The sequence below is a fragment of the Poecilia mexicana genome, unplaced genomic scaffold (assembly GCF_051168715.1).
Source record: "Poecilia mexicana isolate PSO_F unplaced genomic scaffold, ASM5116871v1 scaffold_20, whole genome shotgun sequence".
NCBI classification, from domain to species: domain Eukaryota; kingdom Metazoa; phylum Chordata; class Actinopteri; order Cyprinodontiformes; family Poeciliidae; genus Poecilia; species Poecilia mexicana.
In genome coordinates, this window is record NW_028263389.1 from 20248473 (window position 1) to 20266627 (window position 18155).

General features: G+C 36.6%; 1 protein-coding gene across 2 annotated transcripts in view; it reads right to left on the minus strand.

Annotated features, from left to right (window-relative positions):
- Nucleotides 1-200: 200 nt before the first annotated feature.
- The window catches only part of LOC106921145 (cadherin-10-like), a 29968-nt gene continuing 12013 nt past the window's right edge, over nucleotides 201-18155 (minus strand). Inside the window, exons 3-11 of one of the 2 annotated variants that reach the window (XM_014992632.2) lie at nucleotides 13859-13978; nucleotides 12864-13031; nucleotides 12603-12784; nucleotides 11063-11316; nucleotides 7376-7512; nucleotides 7176-7297; nucleotides 6747-6855; nucleotides 5428-5679; nucleotides 201-691 (exon numbers count right to left, since the gene is read on the minus strand). In XM_014992632.2, the coding sequence (XP_014848118.2) occupies nucleotides 201-691; nucleotides 5428-5679; nucleotides 6747-6855; nucleotides 7176-7297; nucleotides 7376-7512; nucleotides 11063-11316; nucleotides 12603-12784; nucleotides 12864-13031; nucleotides 13859-13978 (1835 nt within the window). Of the gene's footprint in view, nucleotides 692-5427; nucleotides 5680-6746; nucleotides 6856-7175; nucleotides 7513-11062; nucleotides 11317-12602; nucleotides 12785-12863; nucleotides 13032-13858; nucleotides 13979-18155 lie in introns of both variants that reach the window. The other variant, XM_088001412.1, reaches the window with a different exon arrangement.

Consider the following 18155-nt stretch of genomic DNA (forward strand, 5'->3'; position numbering starts at 1 on the left):
GTGCATTTTCACACACATTTGTAGGTGGAGCAAACGGACAACCAGTTGACTATCAAGCTAGCTAGCAAACTAGACAAACAGATAGCTTGATAGATATTAAGACAGACAGGCTAGTTAACTAACTAGACAAACATGTGTCTGGCTAGCAAGTTAGCCGAAAGGACAAGGAGTTTGGATCGTAGAGAGACGGATGGCTTCGTTTAGGTCTCTCTGTCGGGGCTTCTCCCTATGTACATCTCCGCCAGCTTCTTGAACTGTGGTCCCCAGTTGCTGAGGTAATCGTAGTCGTGGTCCCCCTCAGTGGCGGTGGACTCCAGTGAGCTCAGGGACTCCGCCAGGGACCCAGTTCCCTCGTACGCGTAGGTCGCCAGGGAGTCGTAAGGGGGCGCCGTGGGGTCGGCGTCGTTCTCCTGCAGCCGCCCGTTTATGAAGTCTCTCACATCCGTGTTATCCTTTATCGGTGATGTCCTCCGAAAGGGAAACAGCATTTCGGGTATGATGTCCCTGCGAAGCTTGTTAGCATCCATCACCTCCGGGTTGCGCAGCGTGCCGATATCAAAGGCCTGAGTGTCCTCCTCTCCTCCGCCCTCGTCGTTGTAGCTGACAACGTTGTCTCTGACATCCTCTTTGGAGATGATCAGAGGCTCCTTCTTCCTCTGTCTCCTCAGGGCAGCGAACAGCACCACGATCACTGCACAAAAACAGCAGAGAGGGAGCGCAGAGCATAAGATGCGTGCCTCTGAACATGTGTCATGCATTAGGGAGCAAAAAGCAGAAGGGAGACACATTTGCTACCAGTGACAAATCCCTAACTCTGCCTCCGGCGTTCACCTCCTATTATTAAAGATTCAGTGGAAAAGCTTTTTCTTCCCCTTTTTCTCCTGAATGACACTTTCACTTTATAAAATGCACCGCGGTTCGAGGATCCCATTTTACACTCGTCAGCGAACATCTTCATATTTCATCTCAGGGGTGAAAATGCTGCCATGGATGCTACTGGAGTTGAGCTGTGCAACTATTTCACATTTAGTTTCAACAATTTGTTGGTTTTTGTACAAGATATCTGAACAGCAACAAAAAACAAACATATACATACACAACCCATCTATTACTCACCCTGTTTTTAACAAAATGGTAACAAAACTGCTGTAAAAAAATCCTACAAGATTTAAAACTGTGTATTTTACAGAAAATGTAACCTTAAATCACTTTAAGAAAATACACATCCAGTTTAGACTTGAAATGAAATGAAATGAAATGACTTAAAAATATGTTAGAAATGAAGCAACTCGATTGTATTCTGAAAATATTACAACTTTATTCTTGTAATGCGAGTTTAAAGTTTTACTTAATTTTCAAAATATTACGTTATTCTCATAAAATTTTAAATTTATTCTCACAATATTACAAGATTCCTCTCAAAATATTACAACTTTATTCTTGTAATGTTGCGAATTTATTAAAATTTTACTTCATTTTCAAAATATTACATTCTCATAAAATTTTTAATTTATTCTCAGAATATTTTGACTTTATTCTTGTCTTATTTCCACTTTTTTCTGTGGCGAGTTTATTCTTTAAAATTTAAACTTTTTCTCAGAATAACATCACATTATTTTCGAAATGCTACAACTTTATTCTTGTATAATTTCCACTCTATTCTGGTAAAATTATGACTTAAAATCTTTTTTTTTTTTTTTTTTCTGGACGGCTCTTATACTCCGTCTCAAATTAGTATTTTATTCGGATTTAAAAAAAACAGATTTATTTAAGAATTTTATTTATTTTTTTGCTCTAGTGGCCTTTTTTAAATTAGTTGATAGTTAATTGACAGAAAAGTGGGTAATGGAGAAATGAGAGAGGGAAGACGCGCAGTAAAGGTTGCCGATGCAGGGAATCGAACCTGCGACAGCTGCGTCGAGGACTAAGTCCTCCATATGTGGGTTGTGCTTAACCCCTGCGCCGCCACAGCACACCCATATTTAAGAATCTTTACTAGTGATAATGAACCTGATCAAATAAGGACAAGATGATTTTATGTAAATATTTAAAGGGCATGAATTTTGATGAAGTGAAATTCTCCCTCTGCCTCTTCCTCTCTGGTTTTTCTCGTTTTTCCTCCCAGTGGGCTCCGCAGCGCTCTGCTTGCCTCCCACCTACGCGTTAATTGCAATGCTTTCAGCATGGGCTGAGGCCGTTTCAGACATTAGGACGTTTGTGACTGGCCAGTGCACGATTTCAGACAAAACATAAATGCAGCTCCGGCTTCCTGCATTTCTGAGTCAAATGGAGGTGAATAAGACAGTCTGTCAGGGGGGTTTCAAAGGCAGAAAGCTTCAGATAATGAGCAGATGTCATGATATTTTGTTTGACATGAGAGGCATAAAAATTCAACCTTCAGTTCACTTGAGAGGCTTGTTGAGATCTGCCCACCGGATATTCGTTTATATATCTGGATTTTAAAATGCAGACAGATGGAAGAAGAGCTGGTCTTTTCTGAACTGCTTGTGTCATTAGTCTGGTCAGAGGAAAAACGAGGAGAAAGATGGGGTCAGTTCAACACATGGAGAGAGTCAGAGTTTCTTATAAACAGCAGAGAGTACGCCCACACATGCATGCTAATTTATAAGGATTTTTTTCTGAAGTTATCGTGATTATTCTTACAACTTTTGCACAGCTTTTTGCAGCACAAGGAATTATTGTGGGGTTTTTTGTTGGGTTTTTTTGGCCAAGAAACTCATGTAAATTAGGTTTTAGGTCTCATTTGCTCTTTGCTACTTAGATAAATAAATAAGACTATGGCGCCCCAAATTATTCCTAGGTCAGACGGTTTATTGGTGCCAAAGTAGATGGAAAAAAGGAGTTAATTTCTGCCCCCAAAAATGTAAAACTAAGATTTGCAAAGAAAAACTCAAATTTTGAGATAATCTCAGAGTTTAAGCTCAGAAATTGTGTGGAAAAAATCTGGAAATTTCTGAGTTTCAGAAGTTGACAATGTTCTAGAAAAAACACAGAAATGATTAATCTCAAAAATTTTCTGGAAAAAACCCCCTGAATTTTCTGCGCTCCAAAAGTCTAACGAATTGCAAGGAAAAACTCAAATTTTGAGATTCAGAGACATTTTTGTTGGAAAAAAAAACAGGAAAACTTTTGCATCTAAAAAATTTAAGTTTTGCTAAAAACAACCTCAGAAATTTTGGAGAAAAAAATAAAATTAAGATGAATCTCAGGAATTTCCTAGGAAAAATTGTTGAAATTTCTGAGTCTCAAAAGTCAAAAGTTTACTGGAAAAAACTCGGTCTCAAAAAATTTTAAGAAAATTTTGAAAATTTTAAATTTGCAAAAATAAAAGTCAAAAATATTTTAGAAAAAACTTTAATTTGAGTTTCAAACATGTAAAGATTTCACCCAGATGTTAAGCGCGCTCTTTAGTTTTCACAGGAAATCTTTTTATCTTGATGTACTTTGTGTTTCCAGATTTTGACAAAAGATCTGGACAAAAGTGACAAAAGATTGATTGTTTTGAGATGGAGATTTTGCCAGCCATGGTTCCAGATTTTGCTGAATAAACAATCTGAATGCAACACTTTTCATTTTGCATTTATGTAATTTTTGGAGCACAATTTCCCCTTTTGCTTTGTGCAACTTTGTGTTGCTTTTCCACATGAAATCTCAATAAAAACTCATCGTAGTGCAACAAAATGTCAAAAATTCAAAGGGTCTAAATACCTTTACATGCACTGTATAATTTTGGGATTAAAGTGCGTCAGTTTACTGGAGCAAAGGCCCTTTTCCCACCGCCAGGAGAAACCGTCGTCCCTCCTTATTGTGTCTGTATAATTTGTGCATCGGCGTCGGTGTGAAATGTAAAATCTGCAGTTTGAGCTCCTGTTTTCTTTAGAAACTTGATTGGATTTTCTAAGCCCTTTTCATCTCTGCCTTCCTACCTTTTTCATCTACGATGTGCGGCTTATGTGGAAAAATAAGATAGGCATGAATTTTAAGTGAAACACAGGGCAGCTGCCTCAGAGTGAAATGGTCTGGCAATGCATATAAATAGCTCGCTATTTTCAGGGGCGCATTCGCTTGTCATTGATATCCATTTTACATGAAATTTTACACAGTTACAATGACTTGCCAAAAGGTTGGAACAATGTGAAGGACTGGGTGCTTTGTTACGTTATGCAGCTTTAAAGAGCATCAGCTAAAGGATGCCCAGGGTTTTGTAATTCTGCAGGGTTCTGTTTGTTTGTGTGAAACATCAAAAATGACCTCTGATGACCTCTGATGACCTTGACATGTATGAGACAAGCTGCAGCAGTTTAGAGAAAAACACTGTAGAAATCTACCCAGTCGCTTTCTTTTAAAATCTCAGCAATAATCTACAAATGTAATGAAATGCTGTCATTCCTGTTCACAGATGCATGTTTAATCTGCCTCTATAAACATAAATATTACAACTCAGTAGAGCTCTAACTTGGGTAAAATTAACATTTCTCCTCTTTTGTATTGTTACAAACAGAACAGAAGTTCCTTTCCCAACTCATTTGATCAGTAATGTGGATTTTATTCAAATACAGTTCGGATTGAAAAAAAACAGTGGAAGAACATAAACCATGTGAAAGTAAAGACTTCTGACTGTAACGCCACACTGTTGTTACTTTGTAACTGTTGTTACTTTGTAACTGTTTTTACTTTGTAACTGTTACTTTGTAACGGCACCGTAGTGCAACATGTGGCGCTACAGTGTAGCTCCTAACGTTCAGATCACACTGTTACATTGTCACATTGTAACTCCATCGTGTTTGGAAACTGTAACTGCAGGGTAACGTTGTAACATCCCACTATTATGACGTATCGTAATTGAAATTTTAAGTCTCATATAAAATAATTTTGGTAATTTTATCTGACGTAAAACTAGAGATTTTATTCTGATTTAACTTCAGACTGTTTTTTTTATTAGGTGTATCTGGTTTCATCTGTAAATTTTGTTTTTTAATCAAACACTATTACAAAACTATGAAGTCTGAATGTCAAGGACATTCCAAACCTTGAAAACAATTACAATTCAAGCACTTTCAAGGGAGACTTTAAAACTTTTCCAGCACCATGGCGATAAAAACATGTCTTGACATGGTGTTTGACATTCTACAGCAGAGACAAATTAAGTTAAAATGTAACATTTTAAATCACATAATTATTTTTGGTAATTCTGACATAAAACAAGGGATTTTAGTTTGATTTAACTTTAGAAGGTGACAAAAAAAACACTGTTATTAGTATGAAAATATTTGGTTTCAACTGGAAATTGAGTCTTTCAGTCATACATTAAATTAAACCTTGAAAACACCTTTTTAAAATGGATTATGGATAAAATGAATTAATTTCCTCTCCTGCCACAAACCACCACATGAGTCGGATGCTTACTGAGCAGGATGATCACGCAGAGCAGGATGGCCACCAGCGCTCCGGTGGTGAGGCCGTCTGAGAAGGGCAGCACCTCCGGGCTGCAGGACTGCATGTTGCCGCGGCTGTCGCAGGCGCACACGCGCACCACCAGCGTGCTGGTGCTGCTCTGGATGGGGTAGTCGTTGTCGGAGATCACCACGGGGAGGAAGTACATGCTCATCTCACGCCGGCTGAACCCGCCCCTCCTCGTCAGGATATTGGCAGTGTTGTCTGCAGGACGACAGGTCAAACCAACGGATGTCCTCTTGTCACAAATGTTTGAGATAAAAACTGAGAATTTAAAAGTTGTGACCCCAACAGGTTCATTAAACAGATTGGGATAGATCCATGAGCATATTCATCACATCTTTTGCACAAAATCATTCTTGGGTAATGAGATTTTTACAACGGCGTCTTCCGCCAAAATTTGAAATCTAAAAAGTTTACAATTTTAAAGCATTTTATCTAAAAGAAGTGGAAATTTCTGACTTTGAAAAGTCAAATTTTTGCTAGAAAGACATTTATCTGACATTATCTAGAGAAAACAAGAAAAAGTCTTGGTCCAAAATGCAAAAATTTGCAAGAAAAACATTAACATTTTGAGACTAATCTAAATTTTTATTAGTAAAACTGGGAATTTCAGTTTAAAAAGTTGAAAATTTGCTAGGAAAACTATTGAGATTAATCTCGGCAATCTTTTAGAAAAACAGTAGAAATTTCTGAGTTTGAAAACTTTCAAATTTGCTAGAAATACAAAAATGTTTAGATTAACCTGATAAATTTTCAAAAGTCAAACATTTTTGACTTTCAAAATTCAAATTTCCAAATTTTTTGTAGCAAATTTTCAGATTCAGATTTCAGATTAATCTAAAAACATCTGAGTTTTTACCTTGCAAATTTTTTACTTTTGGAGTTCAGAAATTTTCTTTATTTTACAAAATTTTGGAAATTAATTAAACATTTAACTGTTTTTGGCAGAAACTTTCTCCTTTTTGTTCTACTGATGACGCTATAATTTGCCATTGTAGTATTTGGTCTGCTTGATTCTGCCTATTTTGATCTCCCTTCAGAATGAGCTGTTTTAGGGACGCTGTCACTTTAAATCAGCAAACTCAATCTGTCAAAATCCAAATAAGTGACCAAACATTTTATTGTTTTTTTTATCATAGCAATTTTATATTAAATATTCCATCCAGGAAAAAGAGCAGTTGAAGTTGCAGGAAGCTCCAGCGACTCAGTTTCTGTTTCTGTTTCTGGTACAAATGTCTCTGTGTGCTGGGAGCTGAACTTAATCCTACCTTCCTTGTCAACGATGGTGAAGTTTGGGTTGGTGGCGCTTATGCTGAAGACAAACTTGTGCCCGACAAGCGGTTCATCTGTGTCAACAGCGCTTATTGTCTGAATCAGCTGCAGAGGGAACGGCAAACAGTGAGTATTAGGGATGAGAAAACATCCATAATTCTTCTTAATACGGGGGTTTATTGGGCATGTGATGCGCAAATAAGACATTTATGCATGAATCTTGTAATACAGTGCTCATACTACAACCTCCTGCAAAAGGGTTTCAAGTCACAAAGTAGACTTTTACTCTGAAAAATGGACAAAAAAGGAAACATAATGCGTTTTAGTCGTAAAGTTTACACATGCGTAAATACGGCGTCTAGCTGTGTGTTGACAAAATCATCTGGAAGGCGAATCAAGTTCATATTTCAGCGGATTTCTTTCACCTGTCCTGCCTTGACGTTTTCACAGACGAAGGTGTCGTAGGACATGGCGAACTCGGGAGCGTTGTCGTTGACGTCCAACACCTTGATGAACACGGGCACTCGAGTCGTCTGCCGAGGGTTGTCTGACACACGAAAATGAAACTTTGTCACGTATTTCAGGACTGAAGAGAGCTGTCTAAGGAACTGAGGGAGGAAGTTACTTATTTCGGTGGCCACCACAGAGATGTTGTGCCATTTGGACATTTCTCTGTCGAGGGATTTCAGCGTTGTGATGGTGCCGTTCACAGAATCGATGTTGAACAGCCTTTCAAGATCCGTGTGTCGGTCAATGGAGTATCTGCAAGAGGGACATGGACATCGTTAGCAATTGGTGCTAACTGTAATCTCTAAATGGCCTATCCGGTTTGGCTAAATTTTCTGGGGGGCTTTTCTGAAGTATTCTTGGGAAACTTCCCTACGCTAGGAATTTCTTTCATAAAGTGTTTGAAAATGTGGCATGTAAAGCTGGAACACACAATGAAATGCTAAATGCAACTGGACATGCTATTGGCTGGTGTTCGTAAAGAAGCCAATAACAGAGCGCCAATCATTTTCCTAGTAGCTGATTGGCTGGAGCGGAGTTGAGAACAGTGTTGCCAGATTAACCACCGAATAGCGCAAATAAATAAGCTAAATGGAAACGCACCATTTTGGCCGTATTAAATGAATATTCTTCAGAAAACTGCAATGGAAATGAATCTTTTGCATCACGAGTCAATCACAAAAGCATTGGGTTGGTGCAGGATGTTACTACTGTCAGAAACGCAAAAGAAGACGACAGGAAGTAGCTTCCACATTAGCAAAATATAGCCAAAAATTTGTGCGTATTTGGAAATAGGGTTAGCGTTAGCAACTTTTAGCTTATTTTATACAATAGTAGACATGCATTAGAAGATGAACATAAACAAGTAATTTCCTTTTTTAAGTTAAAACATATACATTTTATTGGAAATAGCATTTCTTTACTGAATGTTTTTTTTTATATTGAATGAAATTTTTTTGCATTAATTGAATAATAATTAGATAGCAGAAGATGCCTAATAGGAACTTTGTGTTTTTGCAGAATTTGAGCCAGGTGAAGCTAAAACTAAGTCACTTTAGGAGTTCTGGGTAGAAAATATTTAAAATTTATTTTTATTTTAATTGCAAATGTATCTTTTTTTGTACAGTTTTGTCCAAATTACCTCCCCGAGTGTATTGTTCTATCAGCAAATGTCCTTTTTTGGGTCCTTGTACCCCAGTTAATGATTAATTAATAAATTAGTTGATTATTCCACTAATCAATTAATCATGATTAATCGTTTCAGCCCTAGATGAAGTACATTGCGAATTGTGGCTGTAATGTGATAAAAATGTGAAAGAGTTGAAAACGTCTGAATGCTTTTGAAACATTACATCCAAAATCTTATTTCCATTTTAACTGGAAAAGAAGAATCCCTTTAAATATACCCTGGACGATGCTGAGTTGTAATTGAAATTTCTGGCTTTAGGCTGAATGTTGGGTTTTGTTTGTTTAATTTGCATAGATTTGTTTTTTAGCAGTCAGAAAAGAAAGAAGAAGAAAACATATTCTCTTTTGTCAAAAGATGACGCCTCTTTTTTTTCCTGGAGTCGGCTCATTTGTCATCGTCACCTCTCATGCTCAGCCGAGATTTGAATATGCAACACGAAGCGCTGCGTGGTGTGCCACAGCTCCTGCGACGGGGGACGGGCGGCTGCCATATGTGCGCCGAACGGTTTCTATGACCCACGCGAATCAATACGGCAAATTAGGAATGTTTGACTTTGCGCGGCGCCGTGGAGGGAGCTTACATGATTCTGGGAAATAAACATCGTCTGTATTCACTTCGCCGTCTTCCGTTGGGAAATCTCCAGTAGGGACCTCATGAATAACACTCCTTCTCTCCTCTGTCGGAGCACTGACACGTGGGCGGGTTGATGGATTAGATAAACCTGGTGGGCACATTTTCATCTTCACTGCATAAAACTGACAAGGAGACTGTAAATCCACCATATCGCACTTCTTTCTGTATTGATTTTTTCTTTTTTGCTGGTATAATTGAAGAAGGGGAATGAGTTTCGAAGAGATCAAATTAGGAGAACGAAGCAGAAAGCCCACATGGTTGTTGAGGAAATGTTTGCTTAGCGGTCTATTGATCTAGCCTTAAGTTTATAGAATGAAGCTGATTTCATTTCATGCAGTTACAGTAACTCACAAAAGTATTCACACTGAAAAAGTCGATGCTTTTCATGAGGCTTTTATCTTGTAAATCGACATAATGGGATAGAATATTTATTGTCCCACCTTGGGATTCGTGTGCAGCTATTTAGCTCTATCCATCTTAAAAAGGTGACCTGTGTCTCTTTTAGCGTTTCATGTAAAGAAACTTCATTTGACTTAATTTTAAATATATTACACTAAAGTTTACTGTAAATTTTTGACAGAATGTATTAGAAAAAGCAATGAAGGACAAAAAATGGAGTCAAGGGTAGAAGATAAAGAAGAAAAGAAGGGAAATTAGTTGATTATTTCAATAATACGATTAATCATTTCAGTCCTACTTCAACAGGTGAAAAGTTCAGGTCTTCTTGCTTGAGTTAACATCAAATACAGTGTAGAGCTAATCTGAATATTTGACTGACTGATAAATAATTAGATGAGAAAAGGTGCTTAAATTTTTAATAATTTGAACCAGGTGAAGCTAAAACTGCAATTTGAGGTAGTTTTAGGCAAAGTAAGTTTATTTCTATCTTAAATGCAAAAAGTATATATTGTTTGTACAGTTTTAGATTAATTACTGTTTCAGGAAATGTTTCAGCTTTTGTTGATCTACTCCAGCTAATGATTAACCGATCACTAAATTAGTTGATAATTACTTTAGTAATCGATTAATCACAGTTAGTCTGATTAATCGTTTCAGCTGTACTTCTAACATGTGAAAGGTTGACTCCTTTCTGCTTGACTTAACATCAATATAGTGTTGAGCTGATCTGTTGACTATTTGATTTACTGATTAACAACTGGACAACAAAAGTTGCTGGATAGATTTTTTTAAATATATTTTAAATGCAAAATGTTTAGTTTTGTAAAGTTTTAGCTTAATTACTGCTCTCAGTATGTCATTTCAGCAAATGGGCTTTTTTTGAGTCGGTGTACTCCAGTTAACGATTAATCGATTACTAAATTAGTTGACGATTATTTCAGAAACTGATTAATCACGATTAATAATTTCAGCCCTACTTCTGACATCAACATGTTAAAAGCTCAGCCCTTTCTGCTTGAATTAACATCATCACAGTGTAGACATAATCAGTAGATTATTTTTGATTAATCGATTAATAATTGGTTAGCAAAAGGTGCTTCATAGGAGATCTTTTAAAAAAGGATTTCAACTAAGTGAAGGTAAAACTGCTACTTGAAAACATTTGGGTAGAATATATTTACAGATAAAAAAAACATTAATCTTATATGTAAGATGTCTATACTGTTTGTACAGTTTTGGCTTAATTACTGCTCTTAGTTTTAATTTTAGCAAATAGACTTTTTGAGTCTGCATACTCTAGTTATCAATTAATCGGCAATAACTGATTAATCATTATTAAATCATTTCAGTCCGTCTTCTCACATCAACATGTTAAAAGTTCAGTCTTTTCTGTTTGAATTAACAATTAATTAAGAGGTTTTAGGTGGGACATATTTACAGATAGAAAACTTCATTGAGTCTGTGCACTCCAGAAGTCCATAACCGAATAATCACAATTAATCACAATTAATCGTTTCAGTCAAATCCAAAGCCTGTAAATCGCTGAAGATAACTCATGTGGGATCCTTATTGTGAGAAACGTACTTCACTGGCTTGTTGTCTGCGTCAGGATCCCTGGCCAGCACAACACCGACGAAGCTGCCGGCGGCCGTGTCCTCGTGAACTTCGATGATGTAAGGGTTGCGGGCGAAGACGGGCGGCTCGTCCACATCTTCCACCGTCACCTTGACCGTGGCGTAGTCTTTGAACTGCACGCCGTGGATGAACCTGGCGTCTAAGTAGGTGTTTTTCACCTCCACTCTGAACTCGTAGTCCCTCTTACTTTCATAATCCAGCGCCTGGAGATGAAAGAGCACCAGAGAAGGAAAGCTGTAGACTTTTCCATTTAAAAGAGAAAGCCTGCCTCCGGGATTTTGATATGCGATTCATTGCGTTTCATTTGTCTGCCTTTATCTTACTGCCTCTCTAAATTCAGAGTAACAAATCCAAGTCAGGAATACTAGAAGATCTTAGGGGAAAACTAAAGAGAGTTTCTTGCAAAAGGCTCCTTTATATTATTCATTTTACAGGCTTATGATATCTGATTTTACACTGCGCTTCAAAAATAAATCCTGTCATATCTTTTTTTTTTTTTTTTGCATGAATAAATGTTTTCAGGGGGCCATTTTTTCTTCATAAGAAAATCATGCTGGGGTTAAATGTTCTGTAATGTTGGGAGGGAGTTGTTTTGTAAATCCAGGCTGGCTCAAAAGACGGCTAAGGTTCGGCAGTAATGGAAATATGCAATAAGTTTCAAGTTCATTTCAATCCCAAGATATTTAGAAACATACTAACAACCCTTAAACCGTTAAAAAAAAAACTTCTAGGGATAAATAGTTGACTGAAAAAAAATATTCCTTGTATTATTTTTCTCATTTTGTCTGCTTACAACCACAAACGTAAATGTGTCTTTCGGGTATTTCCTGTTAAAAAAATTAAAATAAAATAAAAAAAAAAAATCACAAAGTCGAACATAATTAGCAGTTAGGTGAAAAATAATGCATTTTATGTATCAACAAACCAAAACAAATAGCTAACCCCAGGCTGAAAACAGACACACTAAATAAATTAGAATATTATTAAAAAGTGTTTATTTCAGGAAGCTTATCTCAAAGTGAAACACATTATAAAGATTAAATGCACTAAGATGGAGGTTTGAAATGCTTTGTTACTGTTACGATAATTACAGTTTTGGCTTAATTATTACTCTGAATATGTTGTTTGAATATGATTAATCAAATATTAAATTAGTTGACAATTATTTCAACTAATTTAATATTTGTTATTAAATTAGCGAATAATCACAATTATTCGCTAATTAATTGTGATTAGTGAATAATTAATTAGCGATTAATTGTGATTAATTAAGCGATTAATCACAATTAAGACAATTAATCGTTTCAGCCCCAACTGAATTACACACAACTGATTGCAATGGATTTAATCAGATTTAAAAATACTACAAATATTGTGTAATATTCCTTCATTTCATAATAATCCACTACTTAAAATCCAAGTAAAATACAGGAAGTTCTGTGTGCAACATGCCAAAATGTGCAGAAACTTGAATAGGATGGGGCGATACCTTTTTAATGATGATGACTCCTTCCTGCGTCGCCTGGTCGGTGACGATGTTGAATGTGTCGTGACCGCCAACGATGCTGTACTCCATCTCGGCGCTTTGGCCCACATCGGGATCGTCGGCCTTGATGCGTCCGATGGCGCCACCTATCTCCGTAGACTCCACCGTAGTCACTCGGAAGGAATCTAAATGAAATTTAAATGTCAGTTTTTCAGCGGTTTAAGCCTCTGTTGAGTCAGTGGAGATGTATTGGGAGGTCCTTACGGTTGGCGAAGCGTGGCGGACTGTCGTTTACATCGGAGAGGGAGATGCTGACTGTCGTGGTCCCTGAAAGCCCCCCCATCTGTCCTGCCATGTCTTTGGCCTGAATCACAACCTGGTAGTGCTCCTTCACCTCTCTGTCCATGCCAGGTAGAGCTGTCTTTATGGTTCCTAGTATAAAAAAAAAAGACATTTTATTACATCTATATGACAATTTGATGAGATCTCAAAGGAATTCAGATTCCTGATAAGGTTAGAATCCATGTTTGGGTTATTTTCAATACCAGATGCCTACATGAATCTAAATAGTTTATTCTCCAGAAGTATTTCAATGCAGAATATACTGGATTATTCTAAATTTTAACATTTTCAGCAGTTTTACCCCAGATTGCTTTAAAAAAATCATGCTAACAGAAATTCTGGCAACATGAACTCTGGTGGAGTTCAAATCCATAAGTGACCGCCAAAAGCAGGAAGTGGATTGTATCACACGGCATTCTGGGTAAATTAAACCAAAACAGTGAAGAACTAGCGAGAGAAATGACTCATGGTCTTTCACCAGCGACAAGAGAAATCCTACAACCGCTAAAATCTGACGCCACTCTAGTTTTGTTTACATTTTGTCAAGAAGGAAGTTGCACTCAGTGTCTTCCTCTGAGGTTTTCCTGTCGTTTCCTTCAGTAGTTCTTGGTGCAGCGCCCCCACAGGAGAGGAGGGGAACAGGTTTGTTCAAAAACTTTATTTTCAGTGTGAAAGCGAAACGCAGCAGCTGAAAAATGTATCAAATGTTACAAATTTGGTCCCCATTCGAACCGAGTGTACCGCACTATCATATTGCTTAAAAGGTAAAATCTTACTTTACATTGCTTAAAGTATTGTCTGATCTCCTTAATGTTGTGTTTTATTCCGTTCTGTGATTCAAATCATGAAAATCTGACAAACATATAATTTGTCATGACATTAGGAAGGCATCAGAGACCTTGCCGGGTTTGTCTTACCGTTTTCTGAGTCCACAGAGAAATATGGCTGCCCCTGCAGGATGCTATACACCAGCTTGGCGCTGTTTCCGTATGTTTGATCATCGGCGTCGGTGGCAGTCACTGTGACCACAGACGTACCTGTGAAATTCAAAGAAAACACACAGTCAAGTTCAGCTGCTTGTAATGCTGTGATCTGAGTCAACTTATTTTCTTGTTTGCTTTCAATTTGCATGGGCTGGCTGCAGGCCTCAGAGCGCTTTTCAGCCATGCAGTTTTTTTTCCAGCTTTTAATACCAACCGTGCCCTCATGTTACTGTTTCAACCAGTAGCCAGTGACTAATCTTTAGTGACTAGATGGCCTAAAAACAGGGCTGGAGTTTAGTTTCTCCTGGCACCTCAGTGATTAAACCCTGTTTTTTCTTTTTCCCCATTTCATTTGTGCGTTTCCTTTGAGCTTTGGTGAGACTGAAAAAATCAGGCAGCTGTCAAAACTAATGCATCTAGTTAAAAAGGACAAGAGTTGAATATATATTTTGACAAACTAATTCAAATTAAATATATTATGAAGTTTTAGGGCCATACTAAGATTTTTTTTTTTTTTAATTATGAGAATAAAGTCATACTATGAGAACACACATACAAAAATAAAGTCGTAATGTATGGTCTCAGAATAAGACCGTACAAGAATTAAGTCGACCTAATACAACAGTCATATTACAAGTATAAAGTCACAATATTACAACTATTTTTGTAATATCACAACTTTATTCTTGTACGATTTATTCTTGTAATATAACTTTATTTTTTATTTCCTTATTGTGGCCCTAATACTCAGTCGTACTAATGTACCTAAAATAAATGAGATACAAGTTTGTGTTAGTGGTTGCGACATAAATAAAATGTTTATTTTGCTATTTAAAAAAAAAGAAATGAATTGTTTTATTAGAATCTTTTAATTAATTTCTAATATTCTATAACAATTCTTAAGTGGTGAAATGAAAAATCTGCACAGTGTGCCAAATTCTTTATCCGATTAATCAGTTAATCGTCAGAACAATTGATTAATCGGTTCCATTTTTGTCATATCTGCTGCAGGGATCATCAAGATTTTTGAGAATATTTTCGAATTGACCTTTGTTTCAGTAGCTGATATATTTCCATAATTAGTGCTTTACAATTTCAAACATAAAAGCAAATAAAATATTTATTTTTGCTTTACAGCCATAATAAATATGGTGTTGGCAATAAGATGGTTATTTTCTCATTCAGAAAAGGAACTGAACTGTTTATTTTCATCTTTTAATGTATTTCTAGTGTATAAAAATGCTTATTTGGTATAATGGAAAAATCATTTTTATCCAATTAATCGATTATGCTGATGATTAATCAATTAATCATTTCCAGTTTTGTTTTGGGCTCAGGGTTTATCAGGATTTCTTCTTTGGAGAACATTTCAAGTTGATCTTTTGTTTCAGTGGCTTGTGTATTTTCAAAATTAATGCTGTACAATTTCAAACATGCAAGCAAATAAAACAACCATTTTGTTTTGCATATACTTTTGTGACGACCATAATAAATCGGACATCCCGCCATTTTTGCTCAAGGTTACCACACAATCAGAATCTCGTGTAAAAAACCCAAATAACTGAAGCTCACAATGAGCTCAGCTCCTCTTAGACATCCAAACACGGAAATCGCCTCAGTAATAAACCCCGCTTTATCCAGCCGAGCGTTTCAGCAACCCACACTGCACATACTGTCCTTGGCATTCAGGAGACCTCTGCCATGTCCTGTTTGGGTCCGACTGTCTCTGTGCATACTAATGATCCCCTGAACATCTGTCTCACTTAGTTCCTCCACCGATAGCGTAAAGGGAAGAGGGGGTTGCTGATTCTCCATGGCTGGCTGCCTTGATAAAGTAACGTGTTCAGTTTCAACATGTGAGGCAGCTTATTAGTCCACAGATGAGTAGCGGTGACCCTGACACACACCTCTCCCCTGCAGCCTGTGCAGCTGGGAAAACTGAGGACACCCATTTATGAATTCCAAATTGAGTATTGTTATTTGTCATAAAGGCAATTGGTTTTTTGATTTACCCCTGATTGCTCCTGTGTATTAATTTGCAGCTTCGTAATTGAGGATTGATTTCAGCTTGCATGCATTATTTTCATAAGCTTTGTTTATATTCAAGCCAACCGATTTATTCCCATTACTTGAATTCGAATGGAGTGCAATGAAGCAAACACTTAATTGGAAAGACTGTGACAATCTAAACTTTCAATATTTCAGCTGCCTATTAAAAATGGCAAATGGCGTTACTTATTATGAATGCCCAATGAGGATGACCAAACATAGCAGTCAGAGAACTGCAGAAAAGCTGCACATTATCACAGTAATGCCTCATCTGCATTTTAAAACTCTTACCATGAAGTCACGATAAAAGCTGGACAATAAGTTATTGCAATAAATGATAATACTGTTGTTTTGAAACTATTTAAGGCCTAAGTTTCAAGTCTCCACCTGGATATTTTTGCTTATTTTAATTATATTAAGTTCTTTAAATGTCCTGAGGAAATGCGTTTGCCCATTTCTCCAACTTTCAATCTCTAGCAGTTATTTTCACAATTTACCGTCTATTAAAAGTGCGTTTCATCAGAGTAAACCAAAGAAAAACATACTCCCTGCAACAGCAGGAATGAAATTACCGTAATAACCCAATATTGGCTCTGAAGCTTTACGTCTCCCTTTTCAGAAACCATTGGAAATTGTCAGGTAGCTCAAAGTATGGCGGAGTTAGGGTACCACAAAGTTGGCCGATGAGGGTTAACACTGGTACTGGAAGACATTTTAAATGACTAAAGAAAACAACAGAACAAATAAAATGAATTATGAAGTGTCTGTAAACAAAATTGTCCCTCAAAAAAAGGCGAGTTGAGACCAAAGCACCAAACTGAAGAATTTTGTTTCTACCAGTTTTTGGTAGAAAGAGAGAAAAAAAGAGAAACTCTACGTCATGCAAATGAGTTCATCTTAATTTATCATGCAATTAACTGATTTATTGCTTATTGCAACACTCCTACTTACCATATTCTACTCAGCCTATACTGACCACCCATAACATTATGACCGCTGGGCTGTAAAATGAGCAGCGTCTATGTCCTGTTTGCCTAGGATTTGCAGTTCATCCAAAAAGCAAAGGGGGCCATCATCAAAACGGTGCAGGCAGGGATCAAAGAACAGAAAGGGAGAACGGAGGTGCTCATCCAAGCCCTCGACCTCAATAAATCCAAATCTGATGCAATCTAATGGCATCTGCGGGAAGCAAGGCGAAACCATCCTGCAAATCCACAGGGCCCAAAGGATCTAACGCAAACTTTCTGGTACAAGAAACTTACAGGGACCCAGGCTTTGACGGGATAAAGTTAATAATATGGCAAAAAGTCTGACTTACTTTTAGGCAGCTTTGATGTAGTTTCTATTAATATTAATCTCAATATGAGTGACAAAATACTTTTCCTGTAAAATGGAATGGTGTTCTATTTGTCTGCAACACTTTTGAGGTACGTCTGTGCAGATTTCTGTCTATTTTAGGGCAGCAACTAACGATTAATCGATTATAAAATTGGCACATTCCACAGACTTTTCATTTAATCACTTAATGCTTTCTTAGTTACTAGAAAGCAACAGCATATTCCTGTAGTGAAGCTGAAACTACCAGTCCAGCCTGACTCTCTTCTAAAAGAGATTTCCTTTGATTTACAGACAAAAGTATTTTCATCTTAAATACAAATGCAAATATTTTTTGTATAGTTTTGACTTTATTACTGCTCTGACTGAATATGTTGTTTCAACAAAAGACATTATTTGAGTTTTTACACTCTAACGATTAATCGACTACTAAATGAGTTGACGATTATTTTGGTAATTTATTAATCACAATTAATACGATTAATCGTTTCAACTCTACCTTAGTAGTGGTCATTCTAGTGACTGAACATTGTCATATTTCACACTGTATTTTAAGTGTCATAGATTTGCATTTCATACAGACAGTACAACAAATTACAGCTGCTGTTTTCTTGATAAATGTTGTCATTTATCAAGAAAATTTTCTTATGATTTTAATTTATTGTTTTCACGATAAACTTCAGTTATTGATGTTAAATAAAAAAACAAAACAAAGTATATTATTTTTGCTATTCACTTTAACTTTGAAATTATTGTCAGATTTTCTAAACTTTGAGTTTTAAAAAAATACATTTATGTGAAAAAAAGAAACATTTTCTAGAAAATATTTTTAAAATTTTTCCAAAAG